We start from the raw sequence: 15,775 nt of genomic DNA on the forward strand, positions 1-15,775 counted from the left end.
AGGGAGGGTGTTCTGTGGCTGCCTGGTGACGGGAGGTGGCACAGCATTCTGGAAAAACACTGAGACATCTTGCCTGGTTCAACCACCCGCCTGGACTAACGCTGTGCAGATAGCCAGTCCCAACGTGATCAGACGGCCCTAGCCTATACAGGACATCAGGAGCTACTTTGTTTAACACCACACAACAGCAAATACTCACTTAATAAATCTTCGCTGCCGCTGCCAACTTGGCTGCAGGCTTCCCTCACCTGCAGCCTCTCCTAGCCCGGGTCCCCCTGTGCTCGCAGCAGCCGGGAGGAAATGAGCCGCCCGCCGAGATCGGGGCGGGAGGGAGGGCGAGGTAGTGCCTGCGTGACTCTGGAGCCTGGCCAAGGCCAGCAGCAGGTTTGCTGAGCCGCCACCCTGCTGGGGAATGCACCTGCCCCGCGAGGGCTCACAGCCTGTCGCCGGTGCTGCCCGCGCCGGACCAGGAAGGAGAGCCGGCAGGAGCACCTGTTTCTTGGCAGGCAGGTGCCGGAGGAAGGGAAGAGATTTTTCCCCGTGAGGTTCCTTCTTAGCTTGATCCAGTGGATGAAAAGCCTGGAAAAAACAGCCAGGAGCAAGGAGCGACTTGGGCAAGGTGTCAGCTGCAGGTGAGTGAGGCTGGCTTCCCGGGAAGGGCCCCGCTCCAGACCCGTGTGTGTGGGAAGGGCCCTACTCCCCCAGTAGCTGCCGGCAGGTCTGTGGGCTGCTCCACAGGTGCTTCGTAGCAGATCCTGACTTCTGCCTCCACTTCACCCCTTCTCACCATCACGCTTCCCTTTGGCACGTAAGGCACAGGAGCCTCTTGTTCTCTAGGACCCACAGCCTGCCCTTGGCAGGGGTGCCACAGGACAGGCCCTGTGGGCTTGGGAAGCCAGATACCTGCTGCACACACAGAGAGGAGGGGAGGCACAAATCTGTATCACAGAGCATGCCAAAGCTATAGAGATTTCTGTAAAAAGCAGCTGCCTGCTGACCCTGCTACAATCAGCTCCCCACCATCCATGTACCCAGAGCCCCTTGACCCGGTGGTAGGAAGGGTTGGTCCTCCACCAGCCCGGGCTTTCAGATGGTGTCTGCAGGGAGGGATGCTCGCTGCTGGGGAGAGAGGGTGGGCTCTCCGAGACATAGGTGTTAGCCTGGAGCTTGAGCAGCCCCAGAAAGGAGAAGCACTGGGAATTGGTGGCTGCTGTAGCAGCCAAAAGAGTGCAGATCTCTTGCCAGAATGTTGGGAAAAACAGGGAGATGCCACATAAAAGCCTCAGTACTCCCATTCCTCATGAGTTCCTCTATCCCCTCTCCCAGATTCTCAGGGAGGAGATGTCCCAGGGCAGCGGTGTCCCTAATCCCAGGGGCACAGATGGGCTCAGAGCTTCTGCTTGGTGTGTCAGCAGTAACTCCAGCATAAAGCAACGTATATGAGCTTCATTCTCTTTAAGCCTACAGGGAACTGGAAAATTGCTTGAAAGGATGGAAAATGTGTATGCCTGCTCTGGACTGTAGGTTTCTGTGGGGCTTGATGAGAGGTAACATGAGGCACAGACTGGTCACAAATCCATCCCAAATGGGTTATGGCTGGACTGGCCAAAAAGAAAATAAATTGTGATGGACTGGAGAAACAGGGGGAGGAGATGACTTTTATCTGTTTGAGATTGTGAGGCTCTGTTGGCATCTAGACTGCTGATGCAAAATGTTTTATGTATTGTTGTTTATTTTATAGTGAAACTTGCCAGACTCCCCAGTCTCCATGAGGCTGGCATTGTCCACGTAGCTGCATCAAACCCTTTCCAAAGCTGGGCGTGCTGCAGGAGCCTGTCCCACCTCCAGGCTTCCCCTCCTGAACGCTGTGGGTAAGCAATGTCTCACGTGGTATCCTGGGTTCAGAGAGAGGAGGAAAGTCAGGAATATTTCAACAGCTGACCTGTAAGTGACTCTGAAATGAACGTGTCAATTAACATTTAGTCTATGATCCATCTGTCAGATATCAACCAGACATAAAAAGTCTGTAAGTAAATAAGTGCTCATACTGTTTCCTGGTGGTTGGCAGGCATGTGTCTCTCACGCCTGCAGTGGTCAGAAACCTGTTGGTGACGACTCTGATTTCCCAGTTAAACATTGACAGAGCACAAAAAAAAAAAAAAAAAAAAAAAAAAAAAGACACATTTTCTAACATTTTGTTTTTTCCTGAGTTCCCAGTGCTTTCCTGTTCTTTGTCCACCTGCCAGACAGCGGTGGGGAATGAGACAGACTGTCATTTTTGTGAAATGTGACCTTCAGGCAGAAAGCAGTGTGTGGCTGGGCTGCTCTTCTCCTTTTTTACTTCCACACAAAGAAACCCATCAGCAAAGTTGCTGTGAGATCTAGTTTCATCCCTGCTCCAGATCTGGAGCCTCCTGGTCTGACTTTGAGGTTGTCTGCTTTAAGCAGGTGTTTGGACCAGATGAGTTCACAAGGTCCCATCCCACCTAAATTACTCTGTGATTCTAAGTGTAAAAATAGTTACACCAGGGATACAAACCCTTGCAGTTTAGAGAAGCCCAAACAGGAGTGGATGCTCATAGAGCAAAAGAATGTAATCCCTGAACATTTTCAGTCAGATGCAAGGAAACACAGAGGCTCACTTCAGTGGAAGTCCTTGCTTCTCCAAATCATTCTTTTAATATAGGTTAACATAACTCTAGAAAATACATACCATGTTTTGTTCTGCAGTCAGGTGCTCTAACCGTTTTATCTTGCTCCCTGACCATATTCTGAGCAAATAAAACAGCTAAAGTTTAAAAGGCAGCATAAGAATGCAGTTCTGTAGCTTGGTTTTTGGTGGTGTTTTCCCTCGTCGTGGTTTCTGCTGCTGTGTTGCTTTTGCTCACTGTTTGACTCAGCTTGATTGTGTGCACAGCTTCAGTCAGGCAGCAGAAGGCCACAGCCTTTGCACTTCTTCAAGCTTTACATTTCTTTAGTCCCAAAGCTTGATCTTATCTACCGACCTGCTATCTACTAAACTCACCCGTTCTCTGGTAAGGATGAGATAAGGCACCTCCGTGCTTGGAGAAGGAAAGGCAGGAGGAAGTCGTGCTTACACAGGGCGAGCTGGGCTGTTTGCTTAGGCTGGGGAAGTGCTGCCAGACCTGCTGTCTTCTCGCCCCTCTGCTTTCAAAGCGCCCCATGAAACCCTCACCTGCCTGGGGACCTGTGTCCTAGGCACACGTGCACATGAGCCAGCGTGAGGTATTCTTGCTGTCTTGTGCAGAATCAAATGGTCCCAGTGGGCACAGATCAGCATGCTCAACAGATGCTTTTTTTTTTTTTTTTTTTTTTCCTTCTGACTGATGTTTTCTGATTGTCCTGGCTATAGCCGGGAGCCGCAAGTGTCCCACAGGCTTCCAGATGAGCATTGGCAGCACAACCTGCTGCATCCCAGCCCAGGCCCTGCTGAGCAGCCATGCAGGCGAACAGCACGGTGCTCAGCTGCTGTGGCATGGCAGGTCCTGGGCCGGCACACCAGCAGCGGCTGAGGCTTCCTGGACACGTGGCGGCAGCTGGCAGTGAGCCCCAAGCCACGTCCAGGCTGAGCTCACGCTGCGCCGCCACGGTGACTCAGGAGGAGCCGGGCCTGACGCCGTCAGGCGGTGACTGGTTCGGGCACCCCCGCCATTGTCCTCCCTCTTCCCCCACCCCGTGGTGGCTTGTCCCTGCGGAAGATGCCAAGATGAGGCCTGGGCACAGGGGGATGTGGTCTGTGAAGGGTGTCTGGGGGAGAAAAGTTCCCTGCTACATGCAGGGCTGCCATGCGTGGAGGTCACCAATGTTCTCTGGCCGGCCGGAATGAGCCCAGAGTCCCAGTGGTGTGCTGAGTGCTGCACAAAGACAGATGCAGCGTGTTAGGCTGGTGGTCTCCCAGAGAGAGCTGGAACATAAGGGATCTGCATCAGTTCCTGTCCCTGCCCTGGGCTCCTGTGGGACTCCAAGCAGTTCCTGTGAGGGTATGCCATCCTGCCTGGGAGGCAGCTCAGGGCTTCCAGGGTCTGCCCCATGTCCCAAGGGCTCAGCCCTACCTGAGCTTTACCAGGTGCCCCAACATTGTCCTCTTTGGGCATCATCTGTGCTGGAGGGGTTCCCGGTGCTTTGGGAGCAGCCAGAGCACTCCTATGCCGGAGCTGGAGGTTAGGTGAGAGAAAACCACAGTGCCAGGTCCCAGCTGCTTCTGCTCTTTCCACCCGAGTGCTGAGACACAACCAACACGTTTCTGCAGGAAACCTGGGAGGGGGACTGCCGGTGGGGCAGAGGCAGGGATGGGGCTGAGGACATGCAGCAAGGGCAGCTCGCCCTGTTCCAGCAGCTGGACTGGAAGGGTTAAGCCCCAGCCCGGACCCCCACCTCCTGCTGTCACTCTGGGCAGCAGAGCCAGTTGGTGACAAGAGGCTGATGCTGATGAGGGAGCATGTGAAGCTGGAGCTGTGAATGGGGCTTTATCCCCGGAGGGACTGGCCTCTGCTCTGTCCTGCCCCGCTGCCAGCACCAGCTGCAGGCAGGGCCCCGCAGGCAGTGACGTGCCAGTAGCCTCTGAGTGGGGCACACGGGGCTGGGGAGCTGGAGACTCTCTCAGTCAAGGGCTTTGCAAGGGGAACTGGCTGGGTCAGGGCGGGCTGAGGTCACCCCGCAACATGCGGAGGTCTCCTGGGAGGATACATGCGGCCCAAGGCATGGGGCTTTTGTGAGGGCAGCATGAGAAGGTCAGCAGGCCAGCCCCAAGCAACTGAGGTCTGGGGTTTGGCAGGGGATTGTTCGAAACAGGGAAGCAGGATCTCTGTTTAACGCTATCTTCTCTTCTTCGCTTTCAGATGAAACTCACAGGAAAGGAAGGACGCAGCCCTGGACGTTCCTGTACTGTGCTGCTGTGGGGATGCTCCACCATATCCTGCAACCCTGCTCGGAGGGTGGGCTCAGCCCCGGCACACGGACCGTAGCTCTGCAAGTGGCACTGCCACAGAAGGGAGCTCTGCCAGGCTCCAAGGAATGAGACAGAGCCGCCTGCGCTTAAGACATGTAGCTGCCTTCACAACCACTGCTGCTTTGACCCCTCCCTTTGCTGCGAGGGTCTAGTTCCTCTGTGCGACCCCCCTGCTGTGCCCTCCCCCTCCAGCCACCCACCATGCCAGAGCTGGCAGAGCTGAGCACCCCCCGCACGCCCGCGGACGCTGACCACATCCAGAGGAACATCCTGGAGGAGCACGTGGAGCTCTGGTGGTTCCAGGACCCCAAGAAGTCCATCCTGTGCTACGGGGTGGCTGTGGTGTTGATCCTGGCCTGCGGGATCGGGGGCATCATACTGCTGTACAGCACCAGCAGCCGGTCTGGGGAGTGGCGGCTGGCGGTGGGCACCACGCTCTGCCTCCTGGCCCTGCTCGTGCTGCTGAAGCAGCTGCTGAGCTCCGCGATCCAGGACATGAACTGCATCCGCAGCCGGGATCAGATTGAGCTCCTGAAGAGCGGGGGCTTATCGGACTGCCTGGTGCTGCTGCTCAGCGCCCTGGTGCTGCTGGTCTGTGGGGTGGTGCTCACCATCCTCTCCACCACCACCATGCAGCTCAGCCCGGCGCGCCCACTGGCCAGCATGTTCACCAGCGGGATTGTCCTCCTGGTCGCCGGCAGCGTCATCCTCCTCTGCCTGCTGCTCTATCTGCTCTGCACCTCCTGCTGCCAGGCTGCCCCGCGGGGCCTGGAGACGGGCGAGATCCGGGTCTTCACCATCTCTGGCCGCCTCGCTGCCAACAGGCGCCTTCCTCCCACCTCCAGCATGGCCAACCTCATCTGACCCGCAGCCACTCCATCTGCTCCAGGACACCCCTGCGTGAGGCTCACTGGATACAGCCCCTCTCAGGGCCTGTGCTGGCCTCTCCCAAAGGAAAGGTGCGATTTGTGCCTCGGATTTCCTTCAGAGGTGACTGTCATTTGCTGCACCTGGGCTAAAAGCGTGACTGGGACTTTGGTTGCCTGGACAGGCTTTGCAATCCGGAGCTTTACGAGCATGGTGCTGGCCTGCTCTGCTTTTTATCTCAGCAAAGCCTCCTGCAACAACTGCTGCCTGCCCCGCCGGCTGCGTCCTGCTGTCACAGAGCCAGGTGAGCCCGTCCCACACCTCGGGGGACCCCAGGACTTGGCTCCTTCCATTCCCTGGGCCATGCTGCTCCTGGCAGGAGAGGCTGTGACTGCTGGTGGTGTAATCCCAGCCCAGCCTCTGAGAGAGCTCTTGCGGGGGGGATTTGCTGGGGAGTCTGTGTGCCAGAGCCCCTGAAATGCCTCTTGTTTCTGCAGTGCCAAAATCTTTCCCACTATTCCCTTGCTGCAGGCCCATCTCAGGTCTGGGGCTGCTCTGCACGGAGAGCTGCTGCTCTGCCAGGGAGGCGAGAGGTGTCCGACCTCAGCAACCCCAGCAGAGACACCCCAAGCACTGCGGCTCACCCACTCCCCACCGGGGTGCACAGTTTTGTGCATGGCAGGGCAGCTGCTCCACTACCACCTGGGCCTTACCCTGAGCTTTTCTGGTTTTGTCTGTGAGGTATCTACCACTGAGGTACCTTTCCTAGGGGCAGGCTAACAGCTCACCCTCAGAAACTCTTCCTGTGAATTGAGGCTAGTCTACCTGTCAACATTTTTATTTCCTCCATGGACCCAAGAACCTTTTCACTGCTTCCTCCCTTTCCATCCAACCTTCTTAGCCAAGCTGTTCCCCTGCAACCCTCTCTTTCTCTGCACCTTCCTGTCTACTCCCATCTCCCCTGACCTGAGCTGCTCTGCCCTAGCCATTATTTTTGATCTTTATTTTCCAAGTTCCCTGAGAACTAGGGTCTCTGTAATAGGACAAGATGGAATTTTTTCTTTTTGGTGTCTGCTAGCAAATTTATTTTGAAGAGGATGATAGCTTCTTCCCCTAGTAACAGCATGAATCACTGCCCAAATTACACCTGGAAGCAGTGTTGGAGGTTCAGCTTCCATGAGCCCCACGAGGTATAGCTGGACAAGGGGCACTTCATCCCTGTGCAGCTCCAGACCTCACTGTCCCTGATGCACTCAGATCACAGGAGAGCACTTCTGTCTTCATCTGCCCTTTCCCCTTTCCTACTGATGTTCCTTCCCCCTGAAGTCTGGGATTGTTTTCCCCAAAGTGTGGGAACGTTGTTGTTTTTGTTTTGTTTTGTTTTGTTTTGTTTTTCCTTTTCTTTTCTGTATCTCTGTTTCTTCTATATTTTTTTCTCTGCCATTTTCGTATCATCCACACACTTTATTAAACTGATGTTTTCTCCCCTCTCTGCATCACTTCCCTTAATGCGACCAAGAACTGAGACTGTGCTACAAAGCTTGGGTCCTTCTGTGCTAAATGTTCTGCGTTTGTGTAGCAAAGAGCAGTCCTTCCCCACAGGGCTGCTTAGCCCCAGGTTCAGCAGGGATGGCTGTGTGCACGCATGGAGGGACGGCCACAGCTGGACACAAGTTTTGCACCTCCTGCAGCTGCTGCTGTGCACATCTGTGCGGGTGCACGTGCAGTGACACCGAGCTGCACCGGCTCTGCCTGCAGCAGTGCTTTTCCAGTTGCTCCCGGCTTCCCCGCCCTGCACGCCGGGACAGGTCACAGGGACCTGCGTGCCTGCTGTTTTGCACACCTGGGCACTTCTGTGAAGATGCACGTCTGTGCCCAGCTCGCAGCTCTGTGCTGCCCGCCTGTCAATGTGAATCCTTCTGTCCGTAGCCCCTTCAAAATGTGCCCAATGCACATGAACTGCGCCAGGAAAGGATGCCTGGGGACCACGTCCCAGCCCAAGGAAGAAACAGATAAGAACAGGCTGGCTGTACAGAGGGAGGTTTGGGTATCAGGCTGCCCAGATGGACGGGCTGCACGGAGCCTGTCACTGACTCACCTCCTGCAGCAGCATTACTGTTTTGTTCCTTTCTCATTTCCTGTGTTGTGCATGGAAAAACATAATAAAGTGTTGCAGAAGTTGGCTGTGCCGAAGGCTGGTGCTTCAGCGTGGGCTCTTCTCCAGAGCAGAAGATTGCAGGGCTGTGCAGATCTGACCTCTGCTCGGGGCAGGAATCACGACAGCCTGGGGTCCAGCCTTCGGCTGTGGTTTCAGCTCATCAGCTATCAGGGCAACACTGACACACTCCCCCAGATGCCTGTACTTATCTCCTGGTACATGACTCCCACCTCCCAAAGCTCACGCATCTCCGTCTGCTCAAGGACCTCGCCACAACAGGTCCCCTTACTACTGCTCCGTGAGCCTAAGACCCGGCCGTGCCCCTGGCAGGAGCTCGCGGAAGCAGGCAGAGCCGCCTGAACGTGACAGTGCAGGCTTGGTTGTTTACAGAGAAGCTGCTTTGCCCTGCGGTGGGGCTCAGCCTCGAGCCTCGTGGTAGCAGCTGCTGCCTCCGGGGAGCCTGGAACCAGTCCGGCTACATACCTGCTGCTGCTCACATCCGCCAGCCTGAACCTCCATCCTCTGGGCAGCTCCCAGGGATGACCCCTGTATGAGAAGGCTCCTCCTTTCCTTCTCTGACCCTCTTGTGTCCCCAGCTCTGCAGGCCACATGCATTTTTCCCCAGCACAGGCGAGCTGCCAGGTGCCCGCCCCGGCACTGGAGCTGCCTGGGGGTGGTGGAGAGGTGCTGGGCGCCCCGCATGACGGGAAAGCATCCACGCTGGTCGGTTAAAGAATAAGCAGGTGGTCATCCAAGCAGGGTCAAAGCAGACAAGTAACTAACCACTTGGTACTGAGGGATGAGAGTAAGTGAGATCCTGAGATTAGGAAATAAAACAAAAAAACAGCAAGCAGTTGTGTATTTAATCTCCTTTAAGACATCACTGAGACCAAAAGTAAACTACTGCATCTAGCACGAGTTCTTATTGTAAAAAGCATATTGAAAATCTCAGAAAAGAGCCTCCTAAAGGTAACTGAAATGCATTTTCCCAGCCCTCAGATTTAAGTTTCCTATTCTGTGTTACGAGAAATATGTTAGGAATTTCCCAAAATCACAGCACATAGTGTATCTGCAGAGTGAGGGGCAGAGGTAGTAAAGGGCTCCTAAGGTGAGCCCAGAAGTCAAAGCACACGGCAGTGACTGCAAAACTAAAGCCAGGATGAGTTCAGTTCAGAGATGTGGCACTTAAGAGAGAAAACTGAGGGACCACCAGGTCAAGCCACCAGGTTTTGCATCTCCTCGTGGTTCCAGACAAGACTTTCCTTCCCCAGAAGATGCTTTAAGCTGCCACCCTGCATCAGACACCTGATCCGGTAGTGCCCTTTGCTTTACATTCTCTGACGTGTGTTATCTGCCTCTGTATACACTGTGCTGTATAAATACCTTAATATGTGCCAAAGGAGAAGATGGTTTACAACAAAACGGAGGTCTGGAGGGCACAGGGGACTCAGCAGCGTGGCAGGGCTGTGAGGAAGGCATTCCCCGTGACCAGGCACCCTCAGAGCAGGGCGGAGGTTCCCCAGTTTTTAGGACAGCAAGGACTGGGCTGCGTCATCTCATCACAGAGATGACAGGAATGCAAAAATTACAACATTTGCATAATTCATGGTTAGAGATATGCAATCAGTCCCGTGAGATGGCACACATGCCTGCCAGGCACCACAGCGTTTCTAGGTGCCTTTGTAGCACATCTTGCTGCAAAGGGAGGAGAGAAAATAGAGAAGGAAGACAGCAGGAAACAATTCTGGAGAAACATACACAGGAACCCTGCAGCGACGCACAAGGACGGTGTGTACGAGATCACGTAACAGGTTTGTTTGCACAAGAACACAAGTTATGCCGTGAATCTCTTCTGTCAGGGCACAAAGTGCACAGCAACGCTTGAGCAAACCCGAGGCAGCACCCGCGTCCCAGCCTGGGCAGAGTCTGCGGTGAGGCTGAGCACTGTGGGCCGGGGTCCCTGGTGAGGGTCTTGCAGTTCCTGGCTTTCCTGCTCCATCCTCATGGGCAGAGCAGTGAGCCCCTTGATCTCATGGTACCTCATGGCCCTGCTGGGGAGCGGGGGGCTCCAGCCCCAAGGGAGGAAGAGCAGGGAGATGAGCAGGGGTCCTGCTGCCGTCAGGAGGGGTTGCTGGGGATGGAGGGAGACTTTTCACAGTGTTTGCTTGGTCAAGGACACCTGGAAAGGCACCTGTCACCCACCAGTGCCAGCCTGCCAGAGCCCTAACAAGCAGCTTATGTGGGATGGGGGAATACGCCTGGCAACTGGGACCTTGCTTTGTGTCCCATTTTTCTTAATTACTTTCATGCTTTAACCTGTAGACCCCAAAGACTGCTTGCTTAGTGTCTCGCTGTCTGGGCATTAATACAGCTGGAGGGAGCAGCAGAAGGCAGGAGGGGACTGCCCTGGCTGGCAGACAGCTGTGGAGCTGGTTCCTGGGGCACCCGGCCCCGGTGCCGCACGTGGTGCTGGAAGCGGTCCCTGCTGACAGAGCAGCCTTCTCGCACGAGGAGAGGACACTCCTGCCATCTGCAGCGAGGACACGGGATCCTTCCAGCTCTCCCTAGCTGTTCAGCATCGCTTTCCATGTTTTACCACCCAGCGAGCTGATTAACCGCACATGCTGCTGGCAGCATCGGCGTGAACACCACCTGGCTGCGGGAGGAATGAACGTGATGCTGACAGAGAGGCTCAGACCCAGCTTCTTGAGAGCAACAAGTCATGTCAGAGCACGGGGAGCTGTGGAGGCTGCTGCTGGCAGGCCTGGCAGCACCGCTCTATGGGACATGCCAGCGTCCCAGCTTTGTGTACCCCACAGAGCTCTGTGACTGGGACAGGAGCCGTGCTGGCACACACACAGGGCCGACACGGGAAGTGTTTGCAATCCAAGCAGTGAGAGCTGGCTGACAAAACACTCCGCCATCTGAGCCAAATGTATAGGCCAGCTCCTGGCGTGGTTTCACCCAGTTGGCTCCAGGAGGCCGTTGACACAAAGGCAGGTTTTGCAGCTGGGCACTTGCTGGTACGGCCGCTCTTCAGCTGGTGCTGCAAGGCAAGGAGCCGCGGGCAGTGCTGGCAGTAAGCGGGCAGGTGCAGGAAACCCTCACACAGCGCACCTGGTACAGACGTGTTTGAGCTGTTGTCCCTGAGAAATGACTCAAAGTCTGCACCAGGTATGGAGTTCTGTGAAAGGGCACATAAAAAGATATTGCTAAAACTACACAAGTTTAGTCAGATAATTAACTAGTTTAGTCAGATAATTAGCAATTAAGCATCTGTTACAGCCCTAAACTTTCCTCCTTTGGACTGGCAAAGGCTTGCTGAATACATGATGCTTCAACCGTTTGACCTGTGACAAACAGTGCAGTGACACGCACTGTCCCTGCCACAGGAGAGGAAAACCCAGGTGAGTAACTCTCCTTTGCCAGAGACCCAGCAAAGCTGCCAGTGGTGCTGGCATGATGCTTCCCCCATGCCAGGAGAGGTTTGGAGGCCCTGCTAAGCTGCCCCACGCCCCTGGTCAGCTATGGAGCCACAGGGAGAGACCCAGAAAACCATCGCAGGCAGAGGCAGGGTTGAATCACACTTTAATCACATTTTAATCCTCCTTGTCCAGCTGCAGTCAGCACCATCCCACTCCTCCTCAGCACCCGAGCAGGGCTGGGAGAGCAGCAGCGCATCTGGTGTCTCCAAAGCGGTGCAGCCCCGCTGGCATCACGCTGGGGCACAGGGACCCCTTCCCCACTCCTTCCCTCCTGCTCCCCTCCGCATGGGGACAAAAGCCAAGGGCGAGTGGAAAAGGCAGGAAGGAGATGGGGGCATGGGGATGGAGAGGGGCGGCAGCCTCAGATGGAGAGGTGTGACTCCCTCTCCTCCTCCTCCTCCTCCTGCAGCTGCTCGCTGGGCTGGATGTAGTTGTCCTCAATGAAGCCATCATCATCCTCAGCTTGCAGGCCGGTGACACTGGGCATGGGGTGGCTCTCGCCATCACCCCAGCCTGAGGAGCCCCTGTCCCAGCCCAGGCCCTCCTCCAAGGGGTTGCCTCCTATTGAGCTGGTTTCGGGCAGCGGCCGGTGGTGGTAGCTGACGAAGTTCTTGTGGCAGAGCTTGCACTTGGCGACCAGCGCCACCAGGATGGAGATGCTGATGGCTGTCACCAGGAAGCCCACCAGGTATGGCCAGCTCCTTCCTCCCTTCCCCACAGGCACAGTGGTGGCTGCAGCAGAGGACAAGCACGTCAGGGCACCGCGGGCCAGGCTGCAGCACCACGGGCTGCAGGGGAGAGCAGGGAGTCTCCACCTACAGTGGGGAGGTCACCCATGGGGGTGGGCTGGAGGGAGCTGGCTCTTACTGACACAACTTACTGTCATTGTGGGTGGCTGTGGTCAGCTGCCCCGGGCTGACATCCCGAGGAAACCGCTGCTTTTTTTGGCAGCCCAGGTCATGGGAGTCCAGAGCTGCAATGTCCTGTCCCCACAGCTCTGGGGGTGATGCGCAGGTGACCTGCATGGCTGGGAGACACACAGGCCAAGGTGAGACAGGGGTCCTCACCTGTTCCCTCCCCTGCTCAGAGAAAGTGCTCCCTGCCTGCGCCTGGCTTGATGGGCTGCATCATGAGGTGATCCTGGCACTGCCCTCCAGCCTAGCTGGTCCTCAGCTTGGTGTAAGGCACAACCAGAGTTAAAAATCCCTAGCCATGGAGCTGTCAGCAGTGCTGTGCAAGTGTATGTCCATGATTAGCAGGCTCTACTTACCTGGGCAGTGCCAAATTCATGGACACTGACAGAAACCCCACAGTCATAGGGCTGTTCTTGCCTGGGAGCTGAGTTCAGGCGGTTGAAGCCTGATCCTGCTCCTCAGGAGGAGGTGCTGAACGCTCAACAGCTTGTAAAAATCTGGTCAATTCATGCGGATACATAAATACAGATTTAGGAGCTGAACTTATGTGCTGCTCATTTCCCAGAAAAGTTGACAAAATACAGCTCACTGAGTATTTTCCTTCTGCCTGTCATTCCTCGAAATCTTTGATACTGTCTGTACCCGCAAGTGAGGAACTGACACTTTATGTCTCGGTTCAGTGTCCCTCAGCAGGGAGGTGAGAAATCCCTGGGCAGCAGCCTCAGAGAGTGCAGAGGGGCTAGAGCAAAATGATCAAACTCTGCCCTCCCCCCCCCCAATTCCTCCTGTTTGAAACCTCTCCTGTCACTTGTCCCCCAACTCACCTTGTCTGCGCTTTAGCCACTGCTGCAAGGGGTGAGCAGCACAGTCACAGACCCAGGGGTTTCCATCCAGCTGGACCTCAGGGACAGCCTCCATCAGCTGCAGCGTCAAAGTATCCATGGACAGCAGCGCATTGCTCCGCAGGTCCAGGTGGAGAAGGCCTCTCAGCGGCAGGAATAACGGGACCTCCAGGCCTTGCAGACTGTTGTTTCTTAGGAGCAGTGTGTGCAAGCTTTCCAAGCCCTTGAAAGTGTCTGTATGTAGAGAGGTGATGCTGCAGCTGCTCATGTCCAGCAGGCGTAGTGCCCCCAAGTTGGAGAAGACAGCGTGGCTCAGTGTGAGCAGGGCATTTCCAGAGAGGTTGAGGGAGTGCAGGGAAGGGAAATGCATCAAAAGTGTCCCGTGACGAGGCATGACCAAGCTGTTGAAGGAGAGGTCCAAGCCAGTGATACTTCTTGGAAGGGAGTTTGGAGCATACAGAAGGTCCTTCCTGCTGCAGTCGGCCCATCCCTGGGGAAAGAGCTGCTGTCTGAGATGGGCTCTCCGTACTGGGGAGGATCTCTGGGCTGAGACTGCCCAGAAGTTCAAATGTCTTAATTAATTACCCTTTCAGAGCTTAGAAAAGCAAAGACACAAAAGGGTGCAAAAATACATGAGTGGCAGCTCACAGCTTGATGTGAGCCAGGATAAGTGGAAATAGACAGAAACCAGCCAGTCCCCTCTCCTGGTGTAGTTGCCACTGGGGGTCACCTTGCAGCAGGCTCCATGGGCTCTGCAGCCCGTGCCAGGAGCTGCTCCCCAGGCCCCATGCAGGGATACAGCACTCACACCTGCCTGCTCCTGTAGCCACACAGCAAATAGTGGCTTAGTGCAGGTTGCCTGCATCTGTACTAGAGAATAAAACAGACTGGAGGCCACTCTCTGTCCCAGAAGGCCAGCAGTCCGTGCTGGATGGATCCATCAACCCAAGCGGATGGATTTCCTTCTCCCTCCAAAAAATGGCGTTGTCAAATTCAAGCTGGTTTGGGGAGCAGTCCCAGCACACGTTACTCCTGCCTGGGCATTACCTGGGACAGGGCTGGCTGGCTGGGAGGGAAGCTGCTGGAGATATAACATTGCCAAGGCACTGCTGCTATTTACTAGCAGAGCCACGCGTGGGTGTCCTGTGCTGGACACTTGCTGTAGCCCTTGGTGCCAGGTTTCCAGTCTGGCTGCTCTCCAGCTAGCAGGCATTTCCATTCCTCCACCTCCCGCATGGCCACCTCTCCTTCCATCCTCCGTTTTCCCAAATCTCCTGCCAGCCCCTTCCATCCCTGCTTGCCAGAGACATGGATGGGCACTTTCAAACCTGGGCTGCCAAGGACTGCCGGGGCTGAGCCGCGGTGGCACCGCACAGGCACAGTGCTGAGCTCACACAGGCAGGCTTGGGGCTGCTGGGGACAAGGGTCCTGTTGCAAGAGCTCCCTATCTGCCATGCTGCAGCCTCAGTCAGTCCCTGTGTCACCGCACATGGGAGCAGGGACCGAGGGGCTCCCGGGAGGTGACACACACCCAGTACAACCAGATTTTGGCTAGGAGCCCCTCAGGGACATGCCTACCGCTGCACGGCTGCTCAGGGGCAGCCACGGTGCTGCAGCTGAGCAATCCCCAGGGCCAACAACACGGCAGCCCGGGCAAGTCCCCGCCAGCCCCGGCGTGCTCCAGCAACCAGCAGGGACAAGGCCACCCCAAGCCCACCCCCAAGCCCCCATCCCCTACCTGGCTGTTGAGGCTGCAGGGGTGTCCCGCCACTGCCGCTGCCCAGGCGCAGAGCAGGCCGCAGACACTGAGCAGGCCAGCAGGAGCCATTTGGCTCCAGGAAGCTGCTGGGCAGAAAAACAAGTTTGAGGGCGGGTGGCGGAGCCGACCGTGCCGGTGAGGTGCGGTGGTGACGGGGGACGCCCACCCCCGGCCAGGCCACGGTCACCAGGACGCCCCGCGGTGCCGCTCACCCGGGGCCAGCCCGGCAGCCACACTCGCTGCCGCGGGCTGTGCGGCACAGGGCAAGGCGGCGGCACAGGTTACACATTAACCACCGCGCCTCGCTGCCACGGGGGCTGCTCCGGGGAGAGGCAGGCTCCTGGCCAGGTGGCTGTGACAGAGCAGGACGTGAGCATGGAGGTGACACCTCAGGAGGGTCGCGCTCAGGGGAGCAGTTGGAGGATGGCTGACCCTGGGGCTGCTTGCCAGCTGTGCCCTGGAGTCAGCGAAAACCAGGGAAATGATCCTCGGGGAAAGGGTTTCCCAGCCACCTGTCCTTGATCTCGCCAATGTGGGGTAAATGCAACAGAGACAGGCACCCTGCCTCCTCCTGCTCTGCCGGTGCAACAGGCAGGCTGGGGATGCTCGGCACTGCACACCAGATGCCAGTGGCATCGTCATGCAGCGGCACCATCACACAGAGTCATCGTCACGCAGCAGCATCGTCACGCAGCAGTCTCAGTGCTAGCGGCAGCCTTGAACCTGGTCTCGCAGGGTGTCCCCAGGGCCTGATGTGCACAGAAAACACAGCAAACCTCCA

The 15,775-nt window shown here is 56.4% G+C and overlaps 2 protein-coding genes across 5 annotated transcripts; one reads left to right on the forward strand and one right to left on the reverse strand.

Moving 5' to 3' along the window:
* The first annotated feature begins 315 nt into the window (after positions 1-315).
* On the forward strand, positions 316-8,020 carry TMEM125 (transmembrane protein 125). 3 transcript variants are annotated; one of them, XM_035333670.1, is made up of 2 exons: positions 316-632; positions 4,860-8,020. In XM_035333670.1, the coding sequence occupies exon 2, from the start codon at positions 5,171-5,173 to the stop codon at positions 5,831-5,833; it is 663 nt and encodes a 220-aa protein (XP_035189561.1). In that variant the 5' UTR covers positions 316-632; positions 4,860-5,170; the 3' UTR covers positions 5,834-8,020. The 3 variants fall into 3 exon arrangements, with proteins under 3 accessions (XP_035189561.1, XP_035189562.1, XP_035189563.1); XM_035333671.1 differs by lacking the exon at positions 316-632 and adding an exon at positions 4,494-4,779; XM_035333672.1 differs by lacking the exon at positions 316-632 and adding an exon at positions 4,494-4,751.
* A 3,545-nt stretch (positions 8,021-11,565) lies between these two features.
* Positions 11,566-15,246, reverse strand: C8H1orf210 (chromosome 8 C1orf210 homolog). Of its 2 annotated transcripts, none has more exons than XM_035333927.1 (4): positions 14,974-15,246; positions 13,218-13,737; positions 12,360-12,506; positions 11,566-12,211 (listed from the first exon to the last, which is right to left on the reverse strand). In XM_035333927.1, exons 1-4 carry the CDS (start codon positions 15,061-15,063, stop codon positions 11,841-11,843), a joined length of 1,128 nt encoding a protein of 375 aa, XP_035189818.1. In that variant the 5' UTR covers positions 15,064-15,246; the 3' UTR covers positions 11,566-11,840. The 2 variants fall into 2 exon arrangements, with proteins under 2 accessions (XP_035189818.1, XP_035189819.1); XM_035333928.1 differs by having other exon boundaries at positions 13,218-13,725; positions 14,974-15,245.
* Between the last annotated feature and the right edge of the window lie 529 nt (positions 15,247-15,775).

This window comes from Oxyura jamaicensis, chromosome 8, assembly GCF_011077185.1.
Source record: "Oxyura jamaicensis isolate SHBP4307 breed ruddy duck chromosome 8, BPBGC_Ojam_1.0, whole genome shotgun sequence".
In the NCBI taxonomy this organism is placed as follows: domain Eukaryota; kingdom Metazoa; phylum Chordata; class Aves; order Anseriformes; family Anatidae; genus Oxyura; species Oxyura jamaicensis.